This window comes from Mobula birostris, chromosome 10 (assembly GCF_030028105.1).
Source record: "Mobula birostris isolate sMobBir1 chromosome 10, sMobBir1.hap1, whole genome shotgun sequence".
Classification (NCBI taxonomy): Eukaryota; Metazoa; Chordata; class Chondrichthyes; order Myliobatiformes; family Myliobatidae; genus Mobula; species Mobula birostris.
The window spans coordinates 146,887,447-146,904,524 of NC_092379.1; the positions used below are offsets into that span (position 1 = coordinate 146,887,447).

General features: G+C 45.6%; 1 protein-coding gene across 4 annotated transcripts in view; it reads left to right on the forward strand.

Moving 5' to 3' along the window:
• The window catches only part of arhgef6 (Rac/Cdc42 guanine nucleotide exchange factor (GEF) 6), a 232,536-nt gene that overhangs the window by 144,544 nt on the left and 70,914 nt on the right, over positions 1-17,078 (forward strand). For all 4 annotated transcript variants that reach the window (XM_072271069.1, XM_072271071.1, XM_072271070.1 and 1 more), the window contains exons 7-8: positions 5,143-5,237; positions 6,001-6,096. In XM_072271069.1, coding sequence (XP_072127170.1) covers positions 5,143-5,237; positions 6,001-6,096 — 191 coding nt within the window. The remainder of the gene's footprint in view (positions 1-5,142; positions 5,238-6,000; positions 6,097-17,078) is intronic.

Consider the following 17,078-nt stretch of genomic DNA (forward strand, 5'->3'; position numbering starts at 1 on the left):
GTGGAATTCTGTTGAGAGGCTGACCAGGTGATCATGGCAGGCCCACAACTGCTTTTCAGTAAGCCTGGACCTCTGGGTCAGTAGCTTGGTTGGCTGCCAGACTGGCATAGTCAGCCCCTGTGTGTCTGGACTCAACGGCTGGCTCTGAGAGGCAATCAGCTATGGCGTTATTTTTCCCCTGGATACGTTGTATATTGGTTGTGAACTCCTATGTAGGCCAGGTGGTGTTGCTGCCATGCAGACCAAGGGTCTGATATTTTGGCCATCACGTGCACAAGGGATTTGTGGTCAATCAACATTGTGAAATGGCGACCCTCTAGCAGATGGTGTCTACTTTTGTAAATGTTGGAGGCTGCGCTCATTCGGACAAGTGGAGACTATTCCACACATAGAGGGTGGAGGAGTGCTGCAGTATGTGAGGATAGTCGCTTGCCAAAGGATAACCAGTCTTGGACTTGTTCATTGCATTGAAATGATTGTTTTTGTTGAAGAGTAGGAAGTATATTCTGTGATTACAGGCTACGCTGGAGTCCAGCATACCTGCCCTCACAGTTGCACAACTAGGATGTCTTCTCCTTTTGGCTGTAATTTCTGTCACAAGTCCTGTGAACCTGCACAGTTATTTACAGGTAGATTGAGGCACGTCTCATAATTGCTTCACGTGCAGTACAGAATGGTTTGTATTATATGTTATCAAGAGATTTAAAATAATGCTAATTTTTGAGGAGAGAGAATAGTGTGATTTGTACGAAGTACAGTTGGTTCTGGTTAATTGGTCCATTGACTAATCTGGACAGCCACTTATTTGGGACAACTCTTCAACTAATCAGAAATATAGCCGAGATTCTCTTTGTTTATTTGGGACACTATGCCACTTAATTGAGATATGAGACTTGGTGAACTGTTTCTAAGTAGCTTCAGTCGCATGCACATGTAGCTGTTAGACCCTACACCACGCTTAGAGCAAACAATTTTTAAATAGTGTCAGTTGCACGTGTTTGTGTTTTGTCCCTGATAGTTGGTGAGAAATAAGTAGTAAGACAATTCGGAACTGTATTGCTCACTACGGTTTCAAGCATTCAGGCTTGGAGTTATCAGAAAAGACTGGGAGTGAAAATGAAGCAACACACATCAAAGTTGCTGGTGAACGCAGCAGGCCAGGCAGCATCTCTAGGAAGAGGTACAGTCGACGTTTCAGGCCGAGACCCTTCGTCAGGACTAACGTAAGGAAGAGTGAGTAAGGGATTTGAAAGTGGGAGGGGGAGGGGGAGATCCAAAATGATAGGAGAAGACAGGAGGGGGGGGGGGGGATAGAGCCAAGAGCTGGACAGGTGATTGGCAAAAGGGGATACGAGAGGATCATGGGACAGGAGGTCCGGGAAGAAAGACAAGGGTGGGGGGACCCAGAGGATGGACAAGGGGTATATTCAGAGGGACAGAGGGAGAAAAAGGGGAGTGAGAGAAAGAATGTGTGCATAAAAATAAGTAACAGATGGGGTACGAGGGGGGAGGTGGGGCACTAGCGGAAGTTAGAGAAGTCGATGTTCATGCCATCAGGTTGGAGGCTACCCAGTCGGAATATAAGGTGTTGTTCCTCCAACCTGAGTGTGGCTTCATCTTTACAGTAGAGGAGGCCGTGGATAGACATGTCAGAATGAGAATGGGATGTGGAATTAAAATGTGTGGCCACTGGGAGATCCTGCTTTCTCTGGCGGACAGAGCGTAGGTGTTCAGCAAAACGATCTCCCAGTCTGCGTCGGGTCTCGCCAATATATAAAAGGCCACATCGGGAGCACCGGACGCAGAATATCACCCCAGCCGACTCACAGGTGAAATGTTGCCTCACCTGGAAGGACTGTTTGGGGCCCTGAATGGTGGTAAGGGAGGAAGTGTAAGGGCATGTGTAGCACTTGTTCCACTTACACGGATAAGTGCCAGGAGGGAGATCAGTGGGGAGGGAGGGGGGGACGAATGGACAAGGGAGTCGCGTAGGGAGCGATCCCTGCGGAATGCAGGGGGGGGGGGGAGGGAAAAATGTGCTTAGTGGTGGGATCCCGCTGGAGGTGGCGGAAGTTACGGAGAATAATATTTTGGACCCGGAGGCTGGTGGGGTGGTAGGTGAGGACCAGGGGAACCCTATTCCTAGTGAGGTGGCGGGAGGATGGAGTGAGAGCAGATGTACATGAAATGGGGGAGATGCGTTTAAGAGCAGAGTTGATAGTGGAGGAAGGGAAGCCCCTTTCTTTAAAAAAGGAAGACATCTCCCTCGTCCTAGAATGAAAAGCCTCATCCTGAGAGCAGATGCGGCGGAGACGGAGGAATTGCGAGAAGGGGATGGCGTTTTTGCAAGAGACAGGGTGAGAAGAGGAATAGTCCAGATAGCTGTGAGAGTCAGTAGGCTTATAGAAGACATCAGTGGATAAGCTGTCTCCAGAGACAGAGAGAGAAAGATCCAGAAAGGGGAGGGAGGTGTCGGAAATGGACCAGGTAAACTTGAGGGCAAGGTGAAAGTTGGAGGCAAAGTTAATAAAGTCAACGAGCTCAGCATGCGTGCAGGAAGCAGCGCCAATGCAGTCGTCGATGTAGCGAAGGAAAAGCAGGGGACAGATACCAGAATAGGCACGGAACATAGATTGTTCCACAAAGCCAACAAAAAGGCAGGCATAGCTAGGACCCATACGGGTGCCCATAGCTACACCTTTAGTTTGGAGGAGGTGGGAGGAGCCAAAGGAGAAATTATTAAGAGTAAGGACTAATTCCGCTAGACAGAGCAGAGTGGTGGTAGAGGGGAACTGATTAGGTCTGGAATCCAAAAAGAAGCGTAGAGCTTTGAGACCTTCCTGATGGGGGATGGAAGTATATAGGGACTGGACATCCATGGTGAAAATAAAGCGGTGGGGGCCAGGCAACACTTCACCTGTGAGTCAGCTGGGGTGATACACCATTCAGGGCTCCAAACAGTCCTTCCAGGTGAGGCAACACTTCACCTGTGAGTCGGCTGGGGTGATATACTGCGTCCGGTGCTCCCGATGTGGCCTTTTATATATTGGCGAGACCCGACGCAGACTGGGAGACCGCTTTGCTGAACATCTACGCTCTGTCCGCCAGAGAAAGCAGGATCTCCCAGTGGCCACACATTTTAATTCCACATCCCATTCCCATTCTGACATGTCTATCCATGGCCTCCTCTACTGTAAAGATGAAGCCACACTCAGGTTGGAGGAACAACACCTTATATTCCGTCTGGGTAGCCTCCAACCTGATGGCATGAACATCGACGTCTCTAACTTCTGCTAATACCCCACCTCCCCCTTGTACCCCATCTGTTACTTATTTTTATACACACATTCTTTCTCTCACTCTCCTTTTTCTCCCTCTGTCCCTCTGAATATACCCCTTGCCCATCCTCTGGGTCCCCCCCCCCCGCCCCTCCACTCCTTGTCTTTCTTCCCGGACCTCCTGTCCCATGATCCTCTCGTATCCCCTTTTGCCTATCACCTGTCCAGCTCTTGGCTCCATCCCTCCCCCTCCTGTCTTCTCCTATCATTTTGGATCTCCCCCTCCCCCTCCAACTTTCGAATCCCTTACTCACTCTTCCTTCAGTTAGTCCTGATGAAGAGTCTCAGCCTGAAACGTCGACTGCACCTCTTCCTAGAGATGCTGCCTGGCCTGCTGCGTTCACCAGCAACTTTTATGTGTGTTGCTTGAATTTCCAGCATCTGCAGAATTCCTGTTGTTTGGAGTGAAAATGAACTGGTTTCACACTTCATCAAGTTAGGAATTATGAAGAATTTGAAGGTAACAACAATCATCTTGTATGTTACAATGAAGATCTGGAGGGTGCAATCATCGAAAGCATTGTATGAAGGCAATCTAATATCTGCACTTGATCTCTGCTAATTTGTTGCTCAGTTAAACGGTAGTTTGTCATTTTTATACATTTTTAATTATTTTCGTGAAACTTTGGCTAAATTGCAGCAGCCGCATATTTGGCCAAAAAGTACTGATCCCAATTAACCAGAATCCATTGTATTTGCTAAGTGATAGGGAAAGAACAGGATGGTGGAATTAATTGAGAAGCTCTTTCTTAGGGTTTGTATGAGAGATTCTATGCTGGGAAAATTTTAAAGATAAGGAATAGCTTTATATGTCACATGTGCATTGAAACATCCAGTGAAATGCGTCTTTTGCGTCAAATCAGCTGAGTGAGGATTGTACTGTGTGAAGCCACAAGTGTCTCCATGCTTCTGGCGCCAACATAGCATGCCTAGAGTTCTACATTTCTAGAATGCGGGAAGAAACCAGAGCACCCAGTGGAAACCCATGTTGTCAAAAGGAAAATGTTCAAACTCCTTACAGATAGTGACAAGAATCGAACCTCGACCTTACAGCTGGCGCTGTAGAGCATTGTGGCAATCGTGCTAAAATGCCACACTTTTTTATGTTAATAAAGCTTCACTTTGTTTGGATATGCTGATTAATTAAGATGTAACAGATTCCTTCAATTTACAAAGTAGGTACAGATGAGTAACTTCAAGCATAATGAAATCTGCTCAGATCTTTACGGCGTGCTTATATTATTGGATATTTTGTTATTGGAGAGAGTACAGAGGTGGTTCATGAGGATAACTCCAGGAATGAAGGGGTTAACATATGAGGTGCATTTGGCAGCCTTGGGCCTGTACTCACTGGAATTTAGAAGAATGCATGGGGATCTCAGTGAAACCTGCTGATTGCTGAGGGGATTAGACAGGGTAGATGTGGAGAGGATGTCTCCTCTGGTAGGGGTATCTAGAACTAGAGGGCACAGCCTCAAAATTGAGGTGCAACCATTTAGGACAGAAGTAAGAGGAATTTTTTTTAGTTAATGAGTGGTGAATCTGTGGAATGCTCTGCCACAGACTGCGGTGGGGGTCGAGTCCGTGGGTATATTTAAAACGGAAGTTGAAAGAGTCCTGATTGGTGGGGCATCAAGAGATTTGGTGAGAGAGCAGGTGAATGGGTTTGAATGGGATCCGGGATCAGCCATAATGAAACGGCAGAGCAGACACGGGTGGGTTGAATTGCCTATTTCTGCTCCCATGCCTTATGGGTTTATGTTCTTACTATTGACGTGGTAAATATTCTTTTCTTTCCCCAAAGGTTATCCAGAATATTTTGGACAATGAACGTGATTATGCGAAGGAGCTGCAGGTTCTGCTCAGCACGTACTTGCGATCACTGCAGGCTAATGACAAGTTAGTATCTGAGTTCGTGCAGAGTCCTGGTCACCCCATATGTTACTGCTCCCTAAACTGCACCATCCATTCTCTCAGTATTCAATTCTGACTTCAGGACTTTAATTGCCCATTATTGCTACCGGGGCATTAGTTACCAACACCCATTGGCTGTCTTTCCCCAGTGTGTTTTTAAAGTCAACCTCAGCTGACAGGGATCTGCCTTAATGTCTTCAGATGTGACGAAACATAAGACTGACTGTAGTCACCTTGTTAACTTGCAGGCTGAGTTGGTAGTAAAGAAAGCAAGTGTAATGTTAGCATTCGTTTTGAGAGGAATGGAATATAAAACCAAGGATGTAATAATGAGACTTTACAAAGTTGCTTAGACCACATTATGAGTATTATGTGTAGTTCTGGACTGCATAACTAAAAAAGGATTGCATTGGAGACAGTCCAGAGCATATTCACGAGAATGACCACGGAAATGAAAGGATTAATGTATGAGAAGCGTTTGATGGCTCTGCGCCTCAACTTGCTTGAGTTAAGAAGAATGGTGTGGAATCTCATTGAAAACTATTGAATATTGAAAGGCCGAGATAGATTGGATGTAGAGAGTGTATTTCCTACAGTGAGGGAGTCTGGGACCAAAGGGCAAAGCCTCAAATAAAAGGACAGTCCTTTAAAACAGAGATGAGGAGGAATTTCTTTAGCCAGAGGGTGGTGAATCTGTGGAATTCATTGCTACAGATGGATGCCCTTTCTTTCTTCCCCTGCTTTACAGGTTATCTGCAGCAGACATTATGGCATTGAAAGGGAATCTGGAAGAAATCTGCTCATTTCAGCAAAGCCTTTGCCAGACTCTGGAAGAATGTGCAAAGTAAGTGGGAAGTTTACTTTTTCACTGAAGTGTGTGACTTGTCCTTGAACCTGTTGGGAATACGAGTCTGTGTGTTTGTGTTGTCCTCAGTTTACCACCAGTAGTGGTTCTACTGGAAGTTCCTGGCGGCCTCACCCTACTACCAGAATGTGCTCCTCAGCTGGTTCATCCGCCCTGCTCACCCTGGGCCATGTAATAAACTGATCCACATGAACAGTATGCGAGATAAACTTATTCCAGTACACATGACAGTAATAAGTTGATATCCATCCCTCATCTAGCAGCTCCAAAGACCAAATACATCATTAAATGTAAGGAAAGATTGAATAAGTTGGGACTTGGAACGTAGAAGATTGAGAGGAGATTTGATAGAGATATACAAAATTATGAGGGGTACAGATAAGGTAAGTGCGAACAGACTTTCCACTGAGGTTGGGCCGGACTACAACTAGTGGTCATGAGTTAAGGGTGAAAGGTGAAAAGTTTAAGGGGACCATGAGGGGAAACTTCACTCAGAGGGTCGTGAAAGTGGAATAAGCTGCTGACGCAAGTGCTGCATGCAGGCTGGGTTTTAACGTTGAAGAGAAGTTTGGATAGGTACATGGATGGCAGGGGTATGGAGGGCCATGGTCCCAGTGCAGATCAATTGGAGTAGATAGGTGGCACGGACTAGATGGACCAAAAGGCCTGTTTCTCTGCTGAACTTTTCTATGGCTCTATTTAATAAACGTGTTTAGTTCTAACTGCTAATGTAGTGATCAGCATGATGCTGTTACAGCTCGGGGCATCAGAGTTTGGAGTTCAGTCCTGGCGTCCTCTGTCAGCAAACTTGTATGTCCTTTCCACGTGCATGTGGGTACTCTGGTTTACTGCCATTGATCAACGCCGTACCATTTAATAGGTTAATTAGTCATTTTAAATTTCCCGTCATTAGGCTTGGGTTAAATCAGTCGGTTACCGAGCAACACTGCTCGAAGAGCCGGAAGGGGCCTGATCTACACTGTATCTCTAAAGAAAAAACAACTCACATAGTCAGATGGCTAGGAACTCAACTGAATGTTTTATAAACACATAACCAGCTCTTACAAATTCTGAATATAGGAGTGCAGGAAATGGTGCAAATCAGCTGAAGTTCATCAGTTACCAACTCGAAACACTGACCCATTCCAGCAGCAGCCAGTGTTCACATTGGTTTGTTATGGAGTCTATGACAGACCCTTGTGACATGGAGAAAGTTGATCAGGGCAGTAACATGCCCGAATATGAGCAAGGTGCTGGAGCTCTTTCACAACCAGGTTTATCAGATTATGAGAGGCATGGATAGAGTAGACAGATAATATCTTTTACCAGGGTTGAAATATCTCATACCAGAGGGCATGCATTTAAGGTAGGAAGAGGTAATTTCAAAGGGGATGTGAGGGGCAAGTTTTTTTTTTACTCAGAGTGGTGGGCATCTGGAATGTACTGCATGGGGAGGTGGTAGAGGCAGATACATTTGGGACTTTTCAGAGATGTTTAGATAAGCACACTAATGTAAGGAAAATGGTAAGATATGAGCATTGTGTAGGCAGATGAGATTAGTTTATTTGGCTATAAGATTACCAATTATTTGGTTTTGGCACAACATTCTGGGCCAAAGGACCTGTTCCTGTACTGTACTGTTTTTTGTTGTCTGTTAACCAGGGGTCCAGAGTCACAGCTCAGGAGATACTCTGGCCAATTATGCCAATGCCGGCTCCCTGAAGGAACAATCCAGATCTTCCCATTTCTTTGTTGCTTCCCCATTACCACCTCTCCAGCATTGTTTTTCAGTGTTCTGGTATCTACTCTTACCTCTCTTTTACACTTTATACATCAAAACTTTTGATATCCAATTTAATATTTTTAGCTAACTTACTCACAGTATGTATACAGGCCGATCAGGGGGAATGCCATATTAGATCTAGTACTAGGTAATGGACCGGGTCAGGTCACATATCTCTCAGTGGGTGAGCATCTGGGGGACAATGACCACTGCTCCCTGCCTTTATAATTATCATGGAAAAGGATAGAATCAAAGAGGACAGGAAAATTTTTAATTGGGGAAAGGCAAATTATGAGGCTATAAGGCTAGAACTTGCGGATTGGGATGATGTTTTTGCAGGGAAATGTACTATGGACATGTAGTCGTTGTTTAGAGATCTCTTGCGGGATGTAAGGGATAAATTTGTCCCGGTGAGGAGGATAAAGAATGGTAGGGTGAAGGAACCATGGGTGACAAGTGAGGTGGAAAATCTAGTCAGGTGGAAGAAGGCAGCATACATGAGGTTTAGGAAGCAGGGATCAGATGGGTCTATTGAGGAATATAGGGAAGCAAGAAAGGAGCTTAAGAAGGGGCTGAGAAGAGCAAGAAGGGGGCATGAGAAGGCCTTGGTGAAAAGGGTAAAGGAAAACCCCAGGGTATTCTTCAATTATGTGAAGAAAAAAAAGATGACAGGAGTGAAGGTAGGACCGATTAGAGATAAAGGTGGGAAGATATGCCTGGAGGCTGTGGAAGTGAGCGAGGTCCTCAATGAATACTTCTGTTTGATATTCACCAATGAGAGGGAACTTGATGATGGTGAGGACAATATGAGTGAGGTTGATGTTCTGGAGCATGTTGATATTAAGGGAGAGGAGGTGTTGGAGTTGTTAAAATACATTAGGACAGATAAGTCCCCAGGGCCTGACGGAATATTCCCCAGGCTGCTCCACGAGGCGAGAGAAGAGATTGCTGAGCCTCTAGCTAGGATCTTTATGTCCTCGTTGTCCATGGGAATGGTACTGGAGGATTGGAGGGAGGCGAATGTTGTTCCCTTGTTCAAAAAAGGTAGTAGGGGTAGTCCGGGTAATTATAGACCAGTGAGCCTTACATCTGTGGTGGGAAAGCTGTTGGAAAAGGTTCTTGGAGATAGGATCTGTAGGCATTTAGAGAATCATGGTCTAATCAGGGACAGTCAGCATGGCTTTGTGAAGGGCAGATCGTGTCTAACAAGCCTGATAGAGTTCTTTGAGGAGGTGACCAGGCATATAGATGAGGGTAGTGCAGTGGATGTGATCTATATGGATTTTAGTAAGGCATTTGACAAGGTTCCACACAGTAGGCTTATTCAGAAATTTGGAAGGCATGGGATCCAGGGAAGTTTGGCCAGATGGATTCAGAATTGGCTTGCCTGCAGAAGGCAGAGGGTGGTGGTGGAGGGAGTACATTCAGATTGGAGGATTGTGACTAGTGGTGTCCCACAAGGATCTGTTCTGGGACCTCTACTTTTCGTGATTTTTGTTAACAACCTGGATGTGGGGGTAGAAGGGTGGGTTGGCAATTTGCAGATGACACAAAGGTTGGTGGTGTTGTAGATAGTGTAGAGGATTGTCAAAGATTGCAGAGAGACATTGATAGGATGCAGAAGTGGGCTGAGAGGTGGCAGATGGAGTTCAACCCGGAGAAGTGTGAGGTGGTACACTTTGGAAGGACAAACTCCAAGGCAGAGTACAAAGTAAATGGCAGGATACTTGGTAGTGTGGAGGAGCAGAGGTATCTCGGGGTATATGTCCACAGATCCCTGAAAGTTGCCTCACAGGTGGGTAGGGTAGTTAAGAAAGCTTATGGGCTTTCATAAGTTGAGGTATAGAGTTTAAGAATCGCGATGTAATGATGCAGCTCTATAAAACTCTGGTTAGGCCACACTTGGAGTACTGTGTTCAGTTCTGGTCACCTCACTATAGGAAGGATGTGGAAGCATTGGAAAGGGTACAGAGGAGATTTACCAGGATACTGCCTGGTTTAGAAAGTATGCATTATGATCAGAGGTTAAGGGAGCTAGGGCTTTACTCTTTGGAGAGAAGGAGGATGAGAGGAGACATGATAGAGGTGTACAAGATAATAAGAGGAATAGATAGAGTGGATAGCCAGCGCCTCTTCCCCAGGGCACCACTGCTCAATACAAGAGGACATGGCTTTAAGGTAAGGGGTGGGAAGTTCAAGGGGGATATTAGAGGAAGGTTTTTTACTCAGAGAGTGGTTGGTGTGTGAAATGCACTGCCTGAGTCAGTGGTGGAGGCAGATACACTAGTGAAGTTTAAGAGGCTACTAGACAGGTATATGGAGGAATCTAAGGTGGGGGCTTATATGGGAGACAGGGTTTGAGGGTCGGCACAACATTGTGGGCCGAAGGGCCTGTACTGTGCTGTACTATTCTATGTTCTATGTTACCTTCGTATTCCATCTTTTCCTTCTTTTGACTTTAGTTGTCTTCTGTTGCTTTTAAATAGCCTTCCTGTTCACTAACTTCTCACTAATTTTTTGCAATATTATACGCTCTCCCTTTGGCTTTTATGTTGGCTTTGACTTCGCTTATCAAGCATGGCTGTGTCATCCTGCCTTTAAAATACTTCTTCTTTGGGATGTATCCATCCTGTGCCTTTCGAATTGCTCCCAGAAACTCCAGCCATTGGTGCTCTGCCATCATCCTTGCTAGTGTTCCCTTCCAATCAGTGTTGGCCAACAACTCTGTAATTCCCCTTACCCTGCTCTAATACTGATACAACTGACTTTAACTTCTCCTTCTCGAATTACAGGGTGAATTCTCTCATATTATGATCACTGGCTCCTAAGGATTCCTTCAACTTAAGCAAATTTGGTTCATTATACAATGCACAATCCAGAATTTCCTTTCCCTTAGTGAGTTCAACTTCAACCTGCTAAAAAAGCCATCGCATAGGGATTCTACAAATTTCCACTCTTGGGATCCAGCACTAACCTGATTTTCCCAATCTACCTGCACAATGAAATCCCCCATGCCTATCGTAACACTGTCCTTTTGACATGCATTTTTTAAAATCTCTCGTAATTTGTAGGCCACATTTTGGCAACTGTTCGGAGGTCTGTATATAACTCCCATTAGGGTTTTTTAATCCTTGCAGTTTCTCAACTCTACTCACAAGCATTCTACATCTTCTGATCCTATGTCACCTGTTTCTAAGAATTTGATTTAGTTTATTACCAACAGAGCTATGCTACCCCCTCTGCCTACCTGCCTAGTCTTTCGATAGAATGTGTATCCTTGGACGTTAAGCTCCCAGCTATAATCTTCTTTCTGACATATCATACCTGTGTTAATCTCTAACCACGCTACAAGATCACCTACCTTATTCAAATATAACACCTTCAGTCTTGTATTCATCACCCTTTTCGATTTTAGCCCCTGTTATACTTTAACTCATCCCACTTATTGCAATTTTGCTCCATTATCTGCCTGTCTTTCCTCACAGTCTCCCTACACACTGCATGTGGTTGTATACCAACTGTCCCATGCGTTCCTGCCCCCCCCACCACCAACAAATTAGATAAAACCCTTCTCAACAGCTCGAGGAAACCTTCTGTCTCCCTCGGGTTCAGGTGTAACCTGTCCTTTTTTCCACAGGTCATACCTTACCCAGAAGAGATCCTAATGATCCAGAAATCTGAAACCCTGTCCCCAGCACCAATTCGTCTGCCAGATCATCTATTCTTACCCTCACTGCCGTGTGGCACAGGCAGTAGTTCAGAGGTTGCTATCCTGGAGGTCCCAGGTCCTGCTTTTCATCTTTTTACCTTACTTCCTGTATTCTTCCCTCAGGAGCTCTTACCTCTTCCTACATATGTCATGGGTACCAATACGTACCAAGACTTCTAGCCGTTCCGCCTCCCCCTTTAGCCGTTCAGCCTCCCTCAATTTGAGGCATCCCTGACCTTGGTACCTGGAGGCAACATACCATCTGGATGTCTCCTTCATGTCCACAGAATCTGTATTCTTCTGCTTTAATGATGGAATCCCCTATCACTGCTACAGTTGTCATCACCCCCCTTCCCGTCTGAATTACAGAGATAGACTATGCCAGAGATCAGGTGGCTACAGCTTCCCCTGTTTCCCCCCAACAGTATCCAAAGTGGTATACTTATTATTGAGGGGAATGGCCTCAGGGGTACTCTGCACTGGCTGCCTATTACCTTTCCCTCTACTGACAGTCACCTGCTTCCCACAACTTCGGGGTGACTACCTCCGTAGCTCCTCTGTATCACCTCTTCATTTTCCCATCTGAGCCAAAGATCATCGAGCTGCAGCTCCAGTTCCTTAATGTGGACACATGGGCCCTAAGGAGCTGCAGTTCGGTGCAGATGTAGTTATCAGGGAGACAGGAGATCTCCCCGAGTTTCCACATCTCAAACAAGTAATTCTGGACCCATTCCCAATTTACTAGCTATGTACTGACAGGAAAAAAAGACTTGTTAGAAGCTTACTTAGAACCTGCATCTGTACTTGCTCAAGCCGATTCTTGCCTAAGCCTGTTGAGCCAAAGCCTGACCACTCTAACACTGTACCACTACAACACAGGCCACTGCACTTACACCTTGCTTCTTTTTATTGGCCCCTGCTGGATGTTGAAAAGATTGTTATGATTGCAGCCTGACAAAAAGTCCTGAAAGCACCCAAGGTCTTTTTAAACCTCATGTTGCATCAATAATGAATGACCTCTCATGTTGATTGCAGCCCACTGACTTTCTTTAAGTGTTGACTTTTGTGGTCTGTAATGATAGTGAGGATAAAGCAAGGAAGGCACGGAGTTTCCTTTTGAGATGGATGATTCAAGTTCAAATTTATTGTCATCCGACTGTACATACATACAACCAAGCATAACAATACTCCACAGTGCACCCACAAAACATGTACACAGGCAGCACAGAAACCAAAATATTATCTTAAGTAAAATATAATTTAAAATGTAAGTAGTGAAGCATAGCACCAGTAAATAGCTCTCTGTCCTCGTGATGAGATTGTCATGGTGACGGGGGTATTCATTAGTCTCACAGCCTGAGGGAAGAAGCTGTTACCCAGTCTGACAGGCCTAGTTCGGATGCTCCTGTACCTGCTTCCTGATGGAGTGGATCAAAGAGATTGTGGGAAGGGTGACAGTCCTAGTCCTGATGCTGCTGTACCTCCTTCCTGATGGTAGTGGGTCAGAGAGACTGTGGGATGGGTGGTAGGGTCCACAACAATGCTTCAGGCCCTTCCAACAGGGGGATAGGAGACCCTGGTGATTCTCTTGGCTTTTGCTATCCTCCGTAGGGGCTTGTGGTCTGATGCCTTGCAGTTTTTATACTTTAGTACGTAGGATTTGGAGCCATCTGTTGGGAAATCCATCAGAATTCTTTGGCTTTCAGTATGGCCTTTGTGCTGCTGAATAAGGCAGGATTTAATTCACTTACAATTTACACGTAAGGGTTGTAAGCTGATAGAATGTGCGGCTTACTGGAGTTCAGCACTGTCTGTGGAACGGTGCCTGAGGGAGAGGTTTCCACGAGCAGAGAGGGGACACACAGTGAATGACTGACAGCTTCCTGTTGCAGAACTTGACAGTCATGTGTTCAGCTTTGTATTGTTTGTTTCAGCATGAGCAATTAGTAACACATTTGCTGTGCACATCTGTACAAGCTTCTGAAATTACAAACACCAGATTCTGCAGATGGCAAAATCCAAAGTGTCACATACAAAAAGCTGCAGTTGCTAGCAGCATCTATGGAAATTAATAAACAGTCAACGTTTTGGACAGAGGTTCTTCGTCAGGTACGGAAAGGAAGGGGGAATGCAAAATATGTCTTTCCTCTTCCTTCCTAGTCCTGATGAAGAGTCTTGACCGAGAGCTTCTGAAATCAGTTGTTTTTCTTCCTCCTGAGCTACTGGCCATTATGTGTAAAGCAAGCAACTTTATCGAGGTTTAACACCTAACTTTAGCACCTAACTCCCTGAACTCCCTGAACTCCCTATGCAGAACCTCATCACTCCTTCTACCCATGTTATTGCTACCTATAAGGACCACGACCTCCAGCTGTTCACCCTCCCACTTGAGAATGCTGAGGAATCTATCCTAGATGTCCTGGACCCTGGCACCTGGAAGGCATCTCGTTCTCGCCCGCAGAACTACTTGTTTGTTCCCCTGAATAATGAATCCCTAATCACCACAGCGTGCCTCTTCTCCCCTTTCCCTTCTAGCTCACAGGGCCCAACAGTGTCAGAGACCCGGCCCCTGTTACTTTCCTCTCCTAGGTCATGCCCCCCTCCCCCCCAACAGTATCCACAGTGAAATACCTGTTGTTATTGTTGAGGGAGATGGTCATTAGGTCCTCTGCACTGACTCCTTAACCCCCTTTCCCTTCCTGACTGTCGCCCAATTTCTTGTGTCCTGCACCTTGGGTGTAACTGCCTCTCTATATGTCCTATCTATCACCCCTTCAACCTCCCAAATGATCTGCAGTTTATCCAGTTCCAGCTCTGATTCCTTAACGCAGATGGTTAGAAGCTGCAAACAACAGAAAATCTGCAGATGCTAGAAATTTGAGCAACACACAAAATGCTGGAGGAACTCAGCAGGCCAGGCAGCATCCGATGGAAAAAAATGCAGTCGACGTTTTGGGCCGAAATCCTTCAGCAGGAATCATAGAAACATAGAAAACCTACAGCACAATACAGGCCCCTTGGCCCACAAAGCTGTGCCGAACATGTACTTACTTGAGAAATTACCTAGGGTTACCCATAGCCCTCTATTTTTCTGAGCTCCATGTACCTGTCCAGGAGTCTCTTAAAAGACCCTATCGTATCCACCTCCACCACCGCTGCTGGCAGCCCATTCCAAGCACTCACCACTCTGCGTAAAAAAACTTGTCCCTGACATCTCCTCTGTACTTACTTCCAAGCACCTTAAAACTGTGCCCTCTCATGCGAGCCATTTCAGCCCTGGGAAAAAGCCTCTGACTATCCACACGATCAATGCCTCTCATCATCTTATCCACCTCGATCAGGTCACCTCTCATCCTCGTCCTTCCAAGGAAAAAAGGCCGAGTTCACTCAACCTATTCTCATAAGGTATGCTCCCCAATCCAGGCAACACCCTTATAAATCTCCTCTGCACCCTTTCTATGGTTGCTACATCCTTCCTGTAGTGAGGCGACCAGAACTGAGCACAGTACTTCAAGTGGGGTCTAACTAGTGTCCTATATAACTGCAACATTACCTCTTGGCTCCTAAATTCATTCCCACGATTGACGAAGGCCAATGCACCATATGCTTTCTTAAGCACAGAGTCGACCTGTGTAGCAGCTCTGAGTGTCCTATGGACTCAGGCCTCAAAATCCCTCTGATCCTCCACACTGCCACGAGTCTTACCATTAATACTATTTTCTGTCATCTTATTTGACCTACCAAAATGATCCACCTTACACACTTATCTGGGTTGAACTCAATTTACCACTTCTCAGCCCAGTTTTGTATCCTATCAATGTCTCGCTGTAACCTCTGACAGCCCTCCAGACTATCCACAACACCTCCAACCTTTGTGTCATCAGCAAATTTACTAACACATCCCTCCACTTCTTCATCCAGGACATTTATAAAAATCATGAAGAGTAGGTGTCCCAGAACAGATCCCTGAGGCACACCACTGGTGACCGACCTCCATATAGAATATGACCCGTCTACAACCACTCTTTTCCTTCTGTGGGCAAGCCAGTTCTGGATCCACAAAGCAATGTCCCCTTGGATCCCATGACTCCCTACTTTCTCAATAAGCCTTGCATGGGGTACGTTATCAAATGCCTTGCTGAAATCCATACACACTACATCTACTGCTCTACCATCATCAATGTATTAATCACATCCTCAAAAAATTCAATCAGGCTCGTAAGGCACGATCTGCCTTTGACAAAGCCATGCTGACTATTCCTAATCATATTATGCCTCTCCAAATGTTCATAAATCCTGCCTCTCAGGATCTTCTCCATCAACTTACCAACCACTGAAGTAAGACTCACTGGTCTGTAATTTCCTGGTCTATGTCTACTCCCCTTCTTGAATAAAGGAACAACATCTGCAACCCTCCAATCCTTCAGAACCTCTCCCGTCCCCATTGATGATGCAAATATCATCGCCAGAGGCCTAACCATCTCCTCCCTCGCCTCCCACAGTAGCCTGGGGTACATCTCGTCCGGTCCCGGTGACTTATCCAACTTGATGCTTTCTAAAAACTCCTGCACATCCTCTTTCTTAATATCTACATGCTCAAGCTTTTCAGTCCACTGTAAATCATCCCTACAATTGCCAAGATCCTTTTCCGTAGTGAATACTGAAGCAAAGTAGACACAAAGTTCCATACACACTTTTCCACTGTCATACTTGATTGATCCTATTTTCTCACGTCTTATCCTCTTGCTCTTCACATACTTGTAGAATGCCTTGGGGTTTCGCTTAATCCTGTCCGCCAAGGCCGTCTCATGGCCCCTTCTGGCTCACCTAATTTCTTTCTTAAGCTCCTTCCTGCTAGTCTTATAATCTTCTAGATCTCTATCATTACTAGCTTTTTGAACCTTTCGTAAGCTCTTCTTTTCTTCTTGACTAGATTTACAACAGTCTTTGTACACCATGGTTCCTGTACCCTACCATCCTTTCCCTGTCTCATTGGAACGTACCTATGAAGAACTCCACGCAAATCTCCCCTGAACATTTGCCACATTTCTTCCGTACATTTGTGAGAACATCTGTTCCCAATTTATGCTTCCAAGTTCCTGCCTGATAGCATATTTCCCCTTACTCTAATTAAACGCTTTCCTAACTTGTCTGTTCCTATCCCTCTCCAGTGCTATGGTAAAGGAGATAGAATTGTGATCACTATCTCCAAAATGTTCTCCCACTGAGAGACCTGACACCTGACCAGGTTCATTTCCCAATACCAGATCAAGTACAACCTGGGAGGCAAACTACCATCTATGCTTCTTTCCTGTGTCCACAGAATCACCTGTCTGCCTCCCTAACGAGAGTCCCCCTATTACTGCCGCCATCTTCTTCCTTTCCCCACCCTTCTGAGCCACAGGTTCAGACTCCGTGCCACAGGTGCAGCCACTGTTGCTTCCCCCAGGTAGGCCGTTCCTCCCCAGC